Source organism: Etheostoma spectabile, chromosome 20 (assembly GCF_008692095.1).
Source record: "Etheostoma spectabile isolate EspeVRDwgs_2016 chromosome 20, UIUC_Espe_1.0, whole genome shotgun sequence".
Taxonomy (NCBI): domain Eukaryota; kingdom Metazoa; phylum Chordata; class Actinopteri; order Perciformes; family Percidae; genus Etheostoma; species Etheostoma spectabile.
This window is the reverse complement of record NC_045752.1, coordinates 27217813-27235307: the sequence shown is the minus strand read 5'-3', so window position 1 is coordinate 27235307 and position 17495 is coordinate 27217813. Positions and strand designations below refer to the sequence as shown.

General features: G+C 47.0%; 2 protein-coding genes across 2 annotated transcripts; both read left to right on the top strand.

The window, feature by feature from the left end:
* Positions 1–650: 650 nt before the first annotated feature.
* LOC116670466 (dehydrogenase/reductase SDR family member 13) lies at positions 651–5516 on the top strand (the record flags this gene model as incomplete). The annotated part of the gene is given in 5 exon segments (XM_032501013.1): positions 651–816; positions 2029–2147; positions 2427–2550; positions 3871–4197; positions 4596–5516. Coding segments are annotated over 5 exon segments (963 nt in total). The 3' UTR covers positions 4859–5516.
* A 2272-nt stretch (positions 5517–7788) lies between these two features.
* LOC116670467 (dehydrogenase/reductase SDR family member 13) lies at positions 7789–15845 on the top strand. The gene is made up of 6 exons (XM_032501014.1): positions 7789–8105; positions 8942–9060; positions 10424–10547; positions 10994–11166; positions 13205–13358; positions 14841–15845. Exons 1-6 carry the CDS (start codon positions 7979–7981, stop codon positions 15098–15100), a joined length of 957 nt encoding a protein of 318 aa, XP_032356905.1. The 5' UTR covers positions 7789–7978; the 3' UTR covers positions 15101–15845.
* The last annotated feature ends 1650 nt before the right edge of the window (positions 15846–17495 follow it).

The following is a 17495-nucleotide window of genomic DNA, read 5'->3' as shown; positions in this document are numbered from 1 at the left end:
GATTCCCAATGGGACAGACAGACCGACACACACACACACACACACACACACTCAGAAACACACACACCCTGTTGTGTTGAACACGTATCTACAGGTTCTGTCCAGTGGTAGATAAACGCCTCATATTTATGTCTAAACAGAACATTTAAAAAAAGATTTCAACACATAAATAACCGTCTGTGCTGCTGTCTTCAGGTCTGATAACGGGTGGAGAGGAAGAGGAAGAGGAGGAGCAGGAGGAGCAGGAGGAGCAGGAGGAGCAGGAGGAGGAGTTTGGTGCCAGAACGGAAGGAAACCTGATCGCAGAAACCGTTGAGTGAAGAAAGAGGCCAGAGAGGGAAAAGGGTGTGGAGCTGCTGATAAACTGTTGCATAAGCTGGAGTCCACACACACACACACACACACACACACACACACACACACACACACACACACACTCAGCTAGAGTCCACACGCACACACACACACACATAGCTAAAGCCCACACACATGCGCTCACTCACAGAGACAGACACACACAGCTAGAGTCCACACATATATGTGCACACACACACAGAGACACACAGCAACAGTCCAAATACATGCACACAGACAGCACATTCTTCCTTCCCTGAGTGTGTGATGTGAGTGTGTGAGTGTGAGTGTGTGAGTGTGTGTGTGTGTGTGTGTGAGTGTGTGTCTGCAGGATGATGCTGGAGCTGCTGCTGTTCGCTGCTCTGCTCCTCGGAGCTTATTTTCTTCTCCACATGACTTTCCTCAAGCTGCCCAGATGTAAAAGTACGGCGAAGTTACACGGAAAAACGGCCGTCGTCACCGGTGAGTTGTCCTGCTGCCGAGCAACCGTCACGCTCCCAGGACAGAAGGATTAGAACCAGGAACAAAACATCTGAACTGGTTTCATATGGGGACAGACGTGGTTCTACATGGACAGAAACTCAGTCAGGACACTTATTCTGAAAGGGCTTAGAGTTAGAGCTTATGAAAACCTTTTAACCCTCGTGTTGTTCCTGTGTTGCCCTCATGTTGTCTTCATGTTGTCTTCATGTTGTCTATATGTTGTCTTCATGTTGTCCCCATGTTGTCTTCATGTTGTCTGTATGTTGTCTTCATGTTGTCCCCATGTTGTCTTCATGTTGTCTTTGTGTTGTCCTCGTGTTGTCCTTGTGTTGTCCTCATGTTACCCTCATGTGGCCCTCATGTTGTCCTTGTGTTGTCCTCATGTTGTCTTCGTGTTGTCCTCGTGTTGTCCTTGTGTTGTCCTCATGTAACCCTCATGTTGTCCTCATGTTGACCTCATGTTGTCCTTATGGTGTCCTCATGGTGTCCTCATGTTGTCCACATGTTGTCCTCATGTTGTCCTCATGTTGTCCTTATGGTGTCCTCATGTTGTCCACATGTTGTCCTCATGTTGTCCACATGTTGTCCTCATGTTGTCCTTATGGTGTCTTCATGTTGTCCTCATGTTGTCCTCATGTTGCCCTCATGTTGTCCTCATGTTGTCTTCATGTTGTCCTCATGTTGTCCTCATGTTGTCTTCATGTTGTCTTCATGTTGTCCTCATGTTGTCCTATATCAATGTTCTTTTTAATCCCCCAAAATAACATGATTGATTCCAACGCTCTTTGCCAAGTACAAATCTCTACTTTCATTAATTTTGGGTCTTATTCTATTTTATACGTTCCTATTGGCCAGTCGGGTGAGCACCGCCTTTTCTGGGAGTCCATCTGAATCATAACACCATTGTCACCGTTATAGAGAGATAATATACTTGTACAACAACCCCCCCCCTTATTTCCTGCGCTGCTCCAGTCAGAACCCCCCCGCGGCCACCAGAGGGCGCCACTAGGAACATACATGTAGGTCATATGATGCTGGAACTAACGACCTATGGAGGCGTTTTTCTGGAGAGGGACGTCTCTGAATCTCATCAAGACACATCTACTAGTCCTGTCTAACACAACCATAGACGGACACTCTGTCCTCTCTGACACTCTGTCCTCCCTGTAACTGTCCTCCCTCCGTCCCCAGGAGCTAACACCGGCATCGGTAAGACCACGGCGATGGACTTGGCGAGGAGGGGGGCGAGGGTGATCCTAGCCTGCAGGGACAGACGGAGAGCCGAGGCCGCCGCCCAGGAAATCATCCAGGTAGAGACGGAACAGTCCTGTAGAGGTCTGAGACACACACACATAGAGACACACACACACACACACACATAAAGACACACACGCACACACACACACACACACACTCAGAGAGACACACACACACACACACACACACACACAGAGAGATACACACACACACATAGAGACACACAGGGACACACACAGACACACATACATAGAGACACACACATACGCACACACACACACATATGCAGCTGTGTTTTCTAACCTGTGTGTGTGTGTGTGTGGTGCGTTCAGGAGACGGGGAACAGTCAGGTGGTCTTCATGCATCTGGACCTCTCCAGTCTGGCGTCCGTCCGCTCCTTCGCTGAAGAGTTCCTCCGCTCCGAGTCCCGGCTCGACCTGCTCATCAACAACGCCGGTAACAACCAAAACAATAAGAAGAATAACTAGAAAATGCCGCAGAAGTTTCAGTGTGCCTGCTATTGGGGCTCATCCGAATAGCATTAAAACTTAATACAAAATAGGAAGTGAAACAGATAAACACAGATGTATAACGTTTTAAAACCGACTTAAGATCTTTCTGTTTTCCAGAAACAGCTATGACGTAGCTAGTGCTGAGTCAACCAGACTCTATGTAAAAAACAGCCCTTTTAGTGAGTATAGAGCCAACATATTTTCACATGTAAATCGTTAACATATGTGTTTATTTCCACCAACACTAGAGTTGGGATGGTTGGAAAAGTGTAGAGAAGACCAAAAACAGCTTTTCATAGTTTTATTTGGTTTCTCTCGATTCTGAAGGAAGTGTGTTTTACGATGTTAAAATGACTGTTTATTTACATGGAGTCTGGTGGGTGTGGTCCAGCGTGACATCATGTTAGCTGACAGATAACTCTTCTTCTCCTTCCTTCTTCTCCTCCTCCTCCTCTCCCAGTCTGTCTGTGGCCGGAAGTCAGTTAGGAGTCAGTCAGTTGGTCAGTTAGTCCATCATGACATTGTGTTAGCTGACCAATAACAACTCTTCTCCTTGTTGCTATTGTGATTTCCACAGTGAAGCATCCAGATATTTCTTTTTATAGTTTCTATCTGTAGTTGGTGCGAATAGAGCCAAACATTTAAGTCTGATAGACTCCACAGTTACAAGATTTCCTACATATTGACCAATAATGAAGTCTGAAGAGTGAAAACTGGAGGAGAGAGAGACGTTTGTTTGAAAAACCTTCAGAGATTTGTACCCCAGCCCCCCCCTCTATATGCTCCTCTCTAAATCTCACCATCCACCACATACACACACACTGGAAAATCTGAGACGGCCTGAAAAGGGGATGATACGTAAACTGTGATTCTGGAGAAACCGTACTTGATATCTGAACGCCCATTCAGCCCAATAAACACCAAAGTCTTGTCTTCGGTTTAAACTTTTAATCATGTTTCTACGTTAAAGTATGGCGACACAGCACGGTCCCAAAGAGGGGGGGTTTGGAGCGATTCCCATTAAAGTCAATGAGAAACTTTTCAGTTTTTTTGCAACTGTCATAGCACACCATTCCCGATCATTACACACGATGTATTCGATGTATTGTGTGTGTGCGTGTTGATGAACATGAAGACAAATAATAAGTATGGGCAATAATACAACCGCCAATAGTAGTGACAGTAATAGTGCGCCGAGTGCTGAGTTCTGAATACTAATAAAGAGCTGCAGCCTAGCAGGGTAACTGCAGTCTTGGTGTCCCAGGTCTGATGAACGGCGGGAAGACGGAGGACGGCTTCGGGATGATCTTCGGGGTGAACCACCTGGGCCACTTCCTGCTGACGGTGCTGCTGCTGGAGCGGCTGAAGGCCAGCGGGCGGAGCCGCGTGGTTACCGTGTCGTCCAAAGCCTACAAGATGGGGACGGTGGACTTCACGTGTCTGAGGACACACAGGGACGTGTCCCTGGGGGACAGCGACCTCCAGCTCTTCCACAAGTACTGCAGCAGCAAGCTGTGCAACGTCCTCTTCACCCACGAGCTCGCCAAGAGGCTGCAGGGCTCCGACACGACCTGCTACTGCCTCCACCCAGGTCGGGGGGGGGCTGGATGTGTGTGTGGGTGTGGGTGGGTGAGAGAGTGTGTGTGTGTGTGTGTGGTTTTGTGTGTGTGTGTTGTGTGGTGTGTGTGAGAGAGCGTGTGTGTTGTGTGTGTGTGTGTGTGTGTGTGTGTGTGGTGTGTGTGTGTGTGTGAGAGAGCGTGTGTGTGTGTGTGTCTGTCTGTCTGTCTGTCTGTCTGTGTGTGTGTGTGTGTGTGTGTGTGTTGTGTGTGTGTGTGGTGTGTGTGTAAGTGTGTGTGTTTGTGTGTCTGTCTGTGTGTATGTATGTGTGTGTGTGTTGTGTGTGTGTGTGTGTGTGTGTGTGTGTGTATGTGTGTGTGTGCATGTGTGCGTGCCAACGTAGACATCAACGTTGTGATTTTATTTGTCCAGGCACCATCCAGACGGAGATCGGCCGCTACGCCGGTTTCTGGTGGAGCCTCCTGACCAAACCCATCGTGTTCCTGTTCTTCGTGGACCCCGAGTCCGGCGCCCAGACCACGCTGCACTGCGCTCTGGAGCAAGGCATCGAGCACGCCAGCGGCCGCTTCTTCAGCTGCTGCGCGCCCCAACTCAACATTGAGCCGAAGGCCACGGACGACGCCGCCGCCGCCAAGCTGTGGGAGCTCAGCGAGCGCTTCTGTGGCCTGGCCTGAACCAGGATGATGTCATCATGACGTCATCATGACATCATCTGGAGGCCTGGCCTGAACCAGGATGATGTCATCATGACGTCATCATGACATCACTGAGGCCTGGCCTGAACCAGGATGATGTCATCATGACGTCATCATGACATCACCTAGAGGCCTGGCCTGAACCAGGATGATGTCATCATGACGTCATCATTACATCACCTCCAGAGGCCTGGCCTGAACCAGGATGATGTCATCATGACGTCATCATTGACATCACCCAGAGGCCTGGCCTGAACCAGGATGATGTCATCATGATGTCATCATGACATCATCTAGAGATGCACAGATTATCAGATTAGTCATCAACTATTAAATGAATGTCCAACCACGTATATTGTTAATTAATCTATTAATCAGTTTGAGTCATTTATGATGAAATAGGAAAACTTCGATGTGAACTTCTTCCTTCTCTTCATTCCTTCTCTTCATTCCTTCCCTTCGTTCTTTACTTTTCAATAATGATATTTCTTTGCTTGAACTCTGATTTTTGAACATCTGCATGCATCTTAAATGTTAAACATTATTAATAAATCATGTAATCAGACTACAGATTGAAAACTAAGGAACAAATGTTTTTCTTGTTTTGATTACCATGCCATTCAAAAAAAAAAAAGATGATTGTGACAATAAAAATAAAAGTTGGGCATCTTCACATTATCAAATTTGTTCAAAAAAACCTGTGTCCTCGGGTCAAACCCTCAAATTTGGGTTTCTTTCAACTAAAGGGCCCAACAATACATTTATATATACACACAAATATATATTATATATATATATATATATATATATATATATATTATATATATATATGTATGTATAACTAATATAAATGGTTGAAATGAGATGGTTTCCCAACAGTCTTGAAGGAGTTCCCAGAATGCTTTGCACCTGTCGGCCCTTTGCCTTCACTCTGCGGTCCAGCTTTCCCCAGACCATCTGGACTTGGTTCAGGTCCGGGGACTGTGGAGGTGCAGCACTCCTTCACTCTCCTTCTGGGTCCAACAGCCCCTACACAGCCTGGGGGGGTGTTTGGGGTCATGGTCCTGTTGAGTAAATAAATGATGGTCCAACTAAACGCAGACCGGATGGGATGGCCCTGCAGGATGGTGTGGTAGCCCTGCTGGTTCAGGAGGACTTCAATTTGGAATAAAACCCCAACAGTGTCACCAGCAAAGCCCCCCCCCCTCCCCCACAAACACCATCACCCCCCCTCCTCCATGCTTCACGGGGGGAACCAGGATGTAGAATCCATCCGTCACCTTCTCTCCGTCACAAAGACCCGTCGGTTGGAACCAAAGATCTCAAACCTGGACTCATCAGACCAGAGCCCAGATCTCACTGGTCTAATGTCCATTCCTTGGTGTTTCCGGTCCAAACAGATCTCTTCTGCTTGTTTCCTCTCCTTAGCCGTGGTTTCCTAGGTTTGTTTCCTCTCCTTAGCCGTGGTTTCCTAGGTTTGTTTCCTCTCCTTAGCCGTGGTTTCCTAGGTTTGTTTCCTCTCCTTAGCAGTGGTTTCCTAGGTTTGTTTCCTCTCCTTAGCAGTGGTTTCCTAGGTTTGTTTCCTCTCCTTAGCCGTGGTTTCCTAGGTTTGTTTCCTCTCCTTAGCCGTGGTTTCCTAGGTTTGTTTCCTCTCCTTAGCAGTGGTTTCCTAGGTTTGTTTCCTCTCCTTAGCAGTGGTTTCCTAGGTTTGTTTCCTCTCCTTAGCAGTGGTTTCCTAGCCTTGTTTCCTCTCCTTAGCAGTGGTTTCCTAGGCTTGTTTCCTCTCCTTAGCCATGGTTTCCTAGGCTTGTTTCCTCTCCTTAGCAGTGGTTTCCTAGGCTTGTTTCCTCTCCTTAGCCGTGGTTTCCTAGGCTTGTTTCCTCTCCTTAGCCATGGTTTCCTAGGCTTGTTTCCTCTCCTTAGCCGTGGTTTCTTAGGTTTGTTTCCTCTCCTTAGCAGTGGTTTCCTAGGCTTGTTTCCTCTCCTTAGCAGTGGTTTCCTAGGCTTGTTTCCTCTCCTTAGCCGTGGTTTCCTAGGCTTGTTTCCTCTCCTTAGCCATGGTTTCCTAGGCTTGTTTCCTCTCCTTAGCCGTGGTTTCCTAGGCTTGTTTCCTCTCCTTAGCCGTGGTTTCCTAGGCTTGTTTCCTCTCCTTAGCCGTGGTTTCCTAGGCTTGTTTCCTCTCCTTAGCCGTGGTTTCCTAGCTGCTAGTGGACCTGAAGCTGGGACTCAGAGGAACTGATCCTAAGCAGGGACTCTGGGTCTTCCTTTCCTTGGGGGGGGGGGGACTCTAGGTCTTCCTTTCCTGGGGGAGGGGGGGGCCTCATGTGTCTTCCTTTCCTGGGGGGTCCTCATGTGAGCCAGTTTCGTTGTAGTGCTTGATGGTTTTTGCGACTCCACTTGGGGACACATTCAAAGTTTTTGTAATTTTTATTAGCTGATTGGTTCTTGCCAAAATATGAATTCTACCAGTCGTCCAATAGTCTGTCGGCTGTGTATCAACTGATGGTCCCAACTCCATTAATAAGGCAAGAAACTCCACTAATGAACCCTGACCAGGCCACCTGGGGGGGGGAACCATTCCAGGGACTACCTCATGGAGCTCATTGAGAGAACACCAAGGGTTTACAGCACTATCAAAACAGCAAAGGGGGGCGGCTACTCTAAAGAAACTACAATATAAGACATGTTTTATATATATATATATATATATATATATATATATATATATATATATACATTGATATAGGAAGGGGGACAACTTGAGGGTTGACAGAGAGTGGAGTCCTGGTTCAGGGAGTTTGGGGTGAAGAAGTGTGTGAAAAGTCAAACTGAACAATGAGAACAGTAAAGAACCAGTTGAACCGGTCTGTGACACACCGCCCCGCCCCAGACAGGAACCGGCCCTACAGGTGAGTCCCAGCGCCAGGTGAGTCCCACTGCCAGTTGAGTCCCAGCACCAGGTGAATCCCAGTGCCAGTTGAGTCCCAGTACCAGGTGGGTCCCAGTACCAGGTGGGTCCCAGTGCCAGGTGAGTCCAAGCACCAGGTGGGTCCCAGTGCCAGGTGGGTCCCGGCAGAGCTGCTCCCAGGAGGACCAGCCATGTTCCAGCTGCTGCTGCTGGGCGCCGTGGTGCTCGGGGGGTACCTGTTCCTCACGCAGACGCTCTTCAAGAGATCCAGGTGTAGGGGCAACGCCGCGGTGGCCGGCAAGACCGTCGTCATCACAGGTGAGCCTGTCAGAGCTCGTTAACCCTCGGGGGGGGGGGGTCCCCCGTCAGAATGAAAACCAGCTTTTTATCAATGTTTGTTACTTTTTTTGGCATTTTCAATACTTTGTGAAAAGAAAACGATGGTAGCAAGCAAGTAGCTGAAAGTACTGACTATACAGTTGTAGTAGTATCTAAAAGTACTGACTTCACAGTAGAAATAATATCTAAAATTACTGAAAATACAGTTGTAATAGTATCTAAAAGTACTGACTCACGTAAAATATCTAAATTTACGAAATACGTTTAAGTAGTTAAAGTACTGAATACAGTTGTAATAGTCATCTAAAAGTACTGAAATACAGTGAAATACTATCAAAAGTACTGATATACAGTTGTAATAGTATCTAAAAGTACTGACTATACATTTGTAAATAGTATCTAAAAGTACTGAGATACAGTTGTAATAGTATCTAAAAGTACTGACTATACAGTTGTAATAGTATCTAAAAGTACTGACTATACAGTAGAAATACTATCTAAAACTACTGACTATACAGTACAAATAGTATCTAAAACTACTGACTATACAGTCAAATAGTATCTAAAAGTACTGAGAATACAGTTGTAATAGTATCTAAAAGTACTGACTATACAGTAGAAATACTATCTAAAAGTACTGACTATACAGTAGAAATACTATCTAAAAGTACTGTAATAATAGTAATATGGTAATAATATTAAAAATTAATGATATTGTTAATCATAGTAATAAGGTGTAATCGTAGCTAAAAGTATTTATAGTATATTTAGTTGTAGTTTTTATAGACATGTTCTTTCTCCCGTTGCGTCTGCAGGCGGGAACACCGGCATCGGGAAGGCCACGGCGCTGCACCTGGCCCGGAGGGGGGCCCGCGTGATCCTGGCCTGCCGGAACCGGAGCAAGGCCGAGACCGCCATCGCAGATATCAAACAGGTAGGATCCAGACTGGAAAGGTCTAGACCGCGTTCTATAATTTACAGACAGACACACGCACACGCACAAAACACGCACACACACGCACAAACACACACACACGCGCAGTGTCATGCTGATTAGAGCATGTTCTAAAGAGTTGACCAATCAGATTCACCCACATGAAAAGAAAAGATAATGTTTAAAGTGAATGTCTTCATGTCTTCATGTCTCATGTCTTCATGTCTCATGTCTCATGTCATCATGTCTTCATGTCTTCATGTCTTCATGTCTTCATGTCTTCATATGTCTTCATGTCTTCATGTCTTCATGTCTTCATGTCATCATGTCTTCATGTCTTCATGTCTTCATGTCATCATGTCTTCATGTCTTCATGTCTTCATGTCTTCATGTCATCATGTCATCATGTCTCATGTCTTCATGTCATCATGTCTTCATGTCTTCATGTCATCATGTCTTCATGTCTTCATGTCTCATGTCTTCATGTCATCATGTCTTCATGTCTTCATGTCTTCATGTCTCATGTCATCATGTCATCATGTCTTCATGTCTTCATGTGTGATGTCTCATGTCTTCATGTCTTCATGTCATCATGTCTTCATGTCTCATGTCTTCATGTCTCATGTCATCATGTCATCATGTCTTCATGTGTCTTCATGGTCATCATGTCTTCATGTCTTCATGTCATCATGTCTTCATGTCTCATGTCTCATGTCTTCATGTCTCATGTCTCATGTCTTCATGTCTTCATGTCTTCATGTCATCATGTCATCATGTCTTCATGTCTTCATGTTATGTCATCATGTCATCATGTCATCATGTCTTCATGTCTCATGTCATCATGTCTCATGTCTTCATGTCTTCATGTCATCATGTCATCATGTCTTCAGTGTGTCATCATGTCTCATGTCTGTCTTCATGTCTTCATGTCATCATGTCATCATGTCTTCATGTTATGTCTTCATGTCTTCATGTCATCATGTCATCATGTCATCATGTCTTCATGTGTGATGTCTTCATGTCATCATGTCATCATGTCTTCATGTCATCATGTCATCATGTCATCATGTCTTCATGTCTTCATGTCATCATGTCATCATGTCTTCATGTCATCATGTCTTCATGTCTTCATGTCATCATGTCATCATGTCATCATGTCTTCATGTGTGATGTCTTCATGTGTGATGTCTTCATGTCTTCATGTCTTCATGTCTTCATGTCTTCATGTCATCATGTCATCATGTCTTCATGTCATCATGTCTTCATGTCATCATGTCTTCATGTCTTCATGTCATCATGTCTTCATGTCTTCATGTCTTCATGTCATCATGTCTTCATGTGTGATGTCATGATGTCGCTCCAGGAAACAGGAAGTAGCGACGTGCGGTACATGCAGCTGGACCTGGCCAGTCTGAGGTCGGTCCGCCACTTCGCAGAATCGTTCCTAAAAACTGAGTCCAGGTTGGATCTGCTCATCAACAACGCCGGTACACACACCACACACACACACACAGAGACACACACACACACACACACACACACACACACAGAGACACACACACACACACACACACACACACACACACAGAGACACACACACACACACACAGAGACACACACACACACACACACACACCAGAGACACACACACACACACACACACACACACACACACACACACACAGAGACACACACACGCACACACATACATACACACACATATACATACCACACACACACACATACACACACACATACACACACACACACACACACTCAGACTTTGATTGCAGACATGTGAGGTTTGGTTGGTGGTGTGTGTGTATATAGTGTGTTGTGTGTGTGTGTGTGGTGTGTGTGTGTATATGTGGTGTGTGTGTGGGTGTTGTAGTGTGTGTGTGTGTGTAAGTGTGTGTTGTGTGTGTGTTGGCAGGTCTGGTGGCTGACGGGCGGACCGAGGACGGCTTCGGGGTCCAGTTCGGGGTGAACCACCTGGGTCACTTCCTGTTGACAAACCTGCTGCTGGAGCGGCTGAAGGAGGACGGAGGAGGACGAGTCGTCACGCTGTCCTCCATGGCTTACCGCTGGGGACACATCGACCTGGAGGTGAATCACTGACACACACACACAGCCACAAACACAAACACACACACACACACACACACGCACACACACACACACACACACACAGCATACAGACACATGCACGCACACACAGACAGACAGAGAGAGAGACACAATCACACACACAACAACTTAAGTAAGAAATCGAAAGGACGTAAATACTCGTTCATTCAACTTTCAACCTATAATCCATGTTGAACTCTTCCCGCTCCATAGACTCCCATTCATTTAACCCTCCAGATCCATAGACTCCCATTCATTTAACCCTCCAGATCCATAGACTCCCATTCATTTAACCCTCCAGATCCATAGACTCCCATTCATTTAACCCTCCAGATCCATAGACTCCCATTCATTTAACCCTCCAGATCCATAGACTCCCATTTATTTAACCCTCCAGATCCATAGACTCCCATTCATTTAACCCTCTAGCTCCATAGACTCCCATTCATTTAGAGTCTAGCTCCATAGACTCCCATTCATTTAGAGTCTAGCTCCATAGACTCCCATTCATTTAACCCTCTAGCTCCATAGACTCCCATTCATTTAGAGTCTAGCTCCATAGACTCCCATTCATTTAACCCTCCAGATCCATAGACTCCTATTCATTTAACCCTCCAGATCCATAGACTCCCATTTATTTAACCCTCTAGCTCCATAGACTCCTATTCATTTAACCCTCCAGATCCATAGACTTCCATTCATTTAACCCTCTAGCTCCATAGACTCCTATTCATTTAACCCTCCAGATCCATAGACTCCCATTTATTTAACCCTCTAGCTCCATAGACTCCCATTCATTTAACACTACAGCTCCATAGACTCCCATTCATTTAGAGGCTAGCTCCATAGACTCCCATTCATTTAACACTACAGCTCCATAGACTCCTATTCATTTAACCCTCCAGATCCATAGACTCCCATTTATTTAACCCTCTAGCTCCATAGACTCCTTCATTTAACCTCAGCTCCATAGACTTCCATTCATTTAGAGCTTAGCTCCATAGACTCCCATTCATTTAACACTACAGCTCCATAGACTCCCATTCATTTTAACCCTCAGATCCATAGACTCCATTCATTTAACACCTCTAGCTCCATAGGACTCCTACTCATTTAAACCCTACAGATCCATAGACTCCCATTCATTTAACCCTTAGCTCCATAGACTCCCATTCATTTAACTACAGCTCCATAGACTCCCATTCATTTAGAGGCTAGCTCCATAGACTCCCATTCATTTAGACCTCAGCTCCATAGACTCCCATTCATTTAGCAGCCCTGTCCATCTCCAGTAGACTCCCATTCATTTAGAGTCTAGCTCCATAGACTCCCATTCATTTAGAGTCTAGCTCCGTAGACTCCCATTCATTTAGCCTCTAGCTCCATAGACTCCCATTCATTTAGAGTCTAGCTCCATAGACTCCCATTCATTTAACACTACAGCTCCATAGACTCCCATTCATTTAGAGTCTAGCTCCATAGACTCCCATTCATTTAACACTACAGCTCCATAGACTCCCATTCATTTAACACTACAGCTCCATAGACTCCCATTCATTTAGAGTCTAGCTCCATAGACTCCCATTCATTTAGAGTCTAGCTCCATAGACTCCCATTCATTTAGCCCTCTAGCTCCATAGACTCCCATTCATTTAGAGTCTAGCTCCATAGACTCCCATTCATTTAGCCCTCTAGCTCCATAGACTCCCATTCATTTAGAGTCTAGCTCCATAGACTCCCATCCATTGGGGCTAGATAGGCAGTAACAGGCTTTCCGTAGACGAGCTTTGCTGCAATCAAAGCTCAAAACAGTTGTTTTTTCTGACTCAAACGCACTCGATTCAGCAGTAAACCGGTTCTTGTATTTCAGGTTTCCTTTGTCCTGTTATTTGCTCAGGGACGTAAAGACGCTCCTGCAGACACATTCTTCTTCTGTCCCCCGAGGCCTCGCGGTCCCCAGGTGCACCGGTGACGTGGTCTCAGGTGATCAGTGGTTAATGAGGTCTGTTGTGTTCAGGCTCTGGCGGTGAACCGGCACCTGGGCACCGGCCGGTACAGCTGGCAGTTCTTCCAGGCGTACTGCAGCAGCAAGCTGTGCAACGTGCTCTTCACCCACCAGCTCGCCAAGAGGCTGCAGGGCTCCAACGTCACCTGCTACAGCGTCCACCCAGGTACCCCGCACAACTACAGACAGCTACAGACAGCTACAGACACCTACAGACACCCAACACACCTACAGACAGCTACAGACAGCTACAGACAGCTACAGACACCTACAGACACCTACAGACACCCAACACACCTACAGACAGCTACAGACAGCTACAGACAGCTACAGACACCTACAGACAGCTACAGACACCCAACACGCCTACAGACATCTATAGACAGCTACAGACACCTACAGACAGCTACAGACACCCAACACGCCTACAGACATCTATAGACAGCTACAGACACCCAACACATCTACAGACAGCTACAGACACCCAACACATCTACAGACAGCTACAGACACCCAACACATCTACAGACAGCTACAGACACCCAACACATCAACAGGCAGCTACAGACAGCTACAGACACCCAGCACACCTACAGACAGCTACAGACACCCAACACACCTACAGACACCTACAGACAGCTACAGACACCTACAGACACCCAACACACCAACTACAGGCAGCTACAGACAGCTACAGACAGCTACAGACACCCAACACACCTACAGACAGCTACAGACAGCTACAGACACCCAACACACCTACAGAAACCTACAGACACCTACAGACACCTACAGACAGCTACAGACACCCAACACACCTACAGACATCTACAGACAGCTACAGACAGCTACAGACAGCTACAGACACCCAGACCCACCACCATCACAGACAGCTACAGACAGCTACAGACAGCTACAGACAGCTAGAGACAGCTACAGACACCCAGCACACCTACAGACAGCTACAGACAGCTACAGACACCCAACACACCTACAGACAGCTACAGACAGCTACAGACACCCAACACACCAACAGACAGCTACAGACACCCAACACACCTACAGACATCTACAGACAGCTACAGACATCTACAGACAGCTACAGACACCCAGCACACCTACAGACATCTACAGACAGCTACAGACAGCTACAGACACCTACAGACAGCTACAGACAGCTACAGACATCTACCGACACCCAACACACCTACAGACATCTACAGACAGCTACAGACATCTACAGACACCCAACACACCTACAGACACCCAACACACCTACAGACACCCAACACACCTACAGACAGCTACATATCCTACGAACACTTACAGATAAGTAATAGAACCAGTTTAGGCAGTTATGGTTAGGCAAACAGGGATTGGCTTAACGTGAGTCACATAAAAGACTATGGTCTATAAAAGCCTTGACATAGGTTATAATGAGTTAATCAATAATTACCAGGGTTTCATGTGTTCTTAACGTGTACTTAATGTGTAATTAACGTGTACTTAACATGTACTTAATGTGTACTTAATGTGTACTTAATGTGTACTTAATAGCTCTGCGCTGCTCCCAGCTCCAACAGAGCTCACCTGCGATGCCGTTGTTGATGTAGTCGTTGTTGAACCAGGTGAGTCTCTGCTCCTGCAGGTGTGGTCCGGACCGAGCTGTCCCGGCACGTCAGCCTGTGGCAGAAGGTCTTCATCGAGCCCGTGGCCCGGCTGCTGTTCCTGGACCCGGAGGCCGGTGCTCAGACCACCCTGCACTGCGCCCTGCAGGAGGGAATCGAACCCCTGAGCGGACGGTACTTCTCCTGCTGCGCCGCGCAGGAGGTGGGCGCCCGGGCTCGAGATGACGCCGTGGCGCGGAAACTCTGGGACATCAGCGAGAAGCTCTGTGGACTCTCCTAACCCAGGGTCCCCTCCTAACCCCCGAGTCCTCTCCTAACTCCCGGGTCCCCTCCTAACCCCCGGGTCCCCTCCTAACCCTGGGTCCCCTCCTAGCCCCCGGGTCCCCTCCTAACCCCCGGGTCCCCTCCTAACCCCCGATTCCTCTCCTAACCCCGGGTCCCCTCCTAACCCCGGGTCCCCTCCTAACCCCCGGTCCCCCCAACCCCGAGTCCTCTCCTAACCCCGGGTCCTCTCCTAACCCCGGGTCCCCTCCTGACCCCCGAGTCCTCTCCTAAACCCCGGGTGCCCTCCTAGCCCCGGGTCCTCTCCTAACCCCGGGTCCCCTCCTGACCCCGGGTCCTCTCCTGACCCCGGGTCCTCTCCTAACCCCCGGGTCCTCTCCTAACCCCGGGTCCCCTCCTAACCCCCGGGTCCTCTCCTAACCCCCGGGTCCTCTCCTAACCCCCGGGTCCTCTCCTAACCCCGGGTCCCCTCCTAACACCCGGGTCCTCTCCTAACCCCCGGGTCCTCTCCTAACCCCCGGGTCCCCTCCTAACCCCGGGTCCCCTCCTAACCCCGGGTCCCCTCCTAAAACATGGAGGACAGGTCCAGGTTGAAAAAATAAGACATCATTACCCTTAAAGTGTGTGTGTGTGTGTGTGTGGTGTGTGTGTGTGGTGTGTGTGTGTGTGTGTGTGTGTGTGTGTGTGAACTATTGTTGTGATATAAACTGGAATAAAACTTTGTTATGTTGCATCTTTTTCTGGAAATGTTTCCCTCACAACCGACCTACATATTGTATAAAATGAAGTTGAATATTAACCCTCGCGTTGTCAGCTCTTTGTTGCTGCTTTTGATCGAAGTTTTTAACTTTTTCTTCTGTTTTTGTCCTTTTTTTCAACAATTCTGACGCTGAATCATTTGTTGACTGACTGAATGTTTGTCTAAAGTCAGTCTCTGTGTATGTGTGTTTCTGGTGTTTGTGTGTCTGTTCTGTGTTGTGTGTTGTGTGTGTGTGTGTCTGCGTGTGTGTGTGTGTGTCTGTCTCTGTGTGTGTGTGTTTCTGTGTGTGTGTGTGTGTGTGTGTGTGTGTGTGTCTGTGTTTGTGTGTCGGTCTCGTGTGTGTGTGTTTCTGTCTCTGTGTGTGTGTGTGTGTCTGTTCTGGTGTGTGTGGTGTGTGTGTCTGTCTGTGTGTGTTGTGTGTGCGTGTGTGTGTGTGTGTGTGTGTGTGTGTGTATGTGTGTGTGTCTGTGTGTGTGTGTGTCTGTCTCTGGTGTGTGGGTGTGTGTGTGTGTGTGTCTGTGTGTGTCTGTGTGTGTGTGTGTGTGTTGTGTGTGTGTCTGTGTGTGTGTGGTGTGTGTGTGTGTGTGTGTGTGGTCTGTGTGTGTGTGTGTGTGTGTGTCTGTGTGTGTTTGTGTGTGTGGTGTGTGTGTGTGTGTTGTGTGTGTGTTGTGTGTGTTGTTCTGTGTGTGTGTGTGTGGTGTGGTGTGTGTGTGTGTCTGTGTGGTGTTGTGTCTGTGTGTGTGTGTTGTGTGTGTGTGTGTGTGTGTGTGTGTGTGTGTGTGTGGGTGTGTGTGTGTGTCTGTGTGTGTGTGTGTGTGGTGTTGTTTGTGTGTGGTGTTGTGTGTGTGTGTGTGTGTGTGGGGGTGTGTGTGTGTGTTGTGTGTGTGTTGGGTGTGTGTGTGTGTGTGTGTGTGTGTGGTGTGTGTGTGGTGGTGTGTTGTGGTTGTCTGTGTCTGTGTGTGTGTGTCTGTGTGGTGTGTGGTGTTTGTGTGTGTGTGGTGTGTGGTGTGTGTTTTCTGTGGTGTGTTGGCTGTGTGTGTGTGTGTGTGTGTCTGTGTGTGTCTGTGTGTGTGTCTGTGTTGTGTGTGTGTGTGTGTGTCTGTGTGCTGTGTGTGTCTGTTGTGTGTGTGTGTGTCTGTGTGTGTGTGTGTGTGTGTGTGTGTGTGTGTGTTGTGTGTGTGTGGTGTGGTGTGTGTGTGTGGTGTGTGTGTGTGTGTGTGTGTGTTTTCGGCAGACAGACATAGAAAGAGTCGGTGCAGCTAAGAGTTTTTTTATTCAGTTTTCATACTCTGAAAAAACTCAGATTTTACCCAGCATGCAACAGAACACTATAACGGCTACTTCCTCCTTCACTAAGCATCGTCCTAACCGTGTTTACATCCATTAAAACATGCAGCTTTAATTATTATTATTATTATTATTATTATTACTACAAATGGTATAAAAGAGATTAATGTGATGTAAAAGTTCCACTAAACCTTCGTGTTGTTCCTGGAGTCAAAAAAAATAAAAAGTTATTTAAAAATGTGATCGTGAACAGGGTGAACGGAGATCGTGATTTTATAATAATTAAATGTGAAGACGTCTTTCAAAATAAAAGCCCAATCCTGAAAAACGCTTTGGGAAAAGCAAG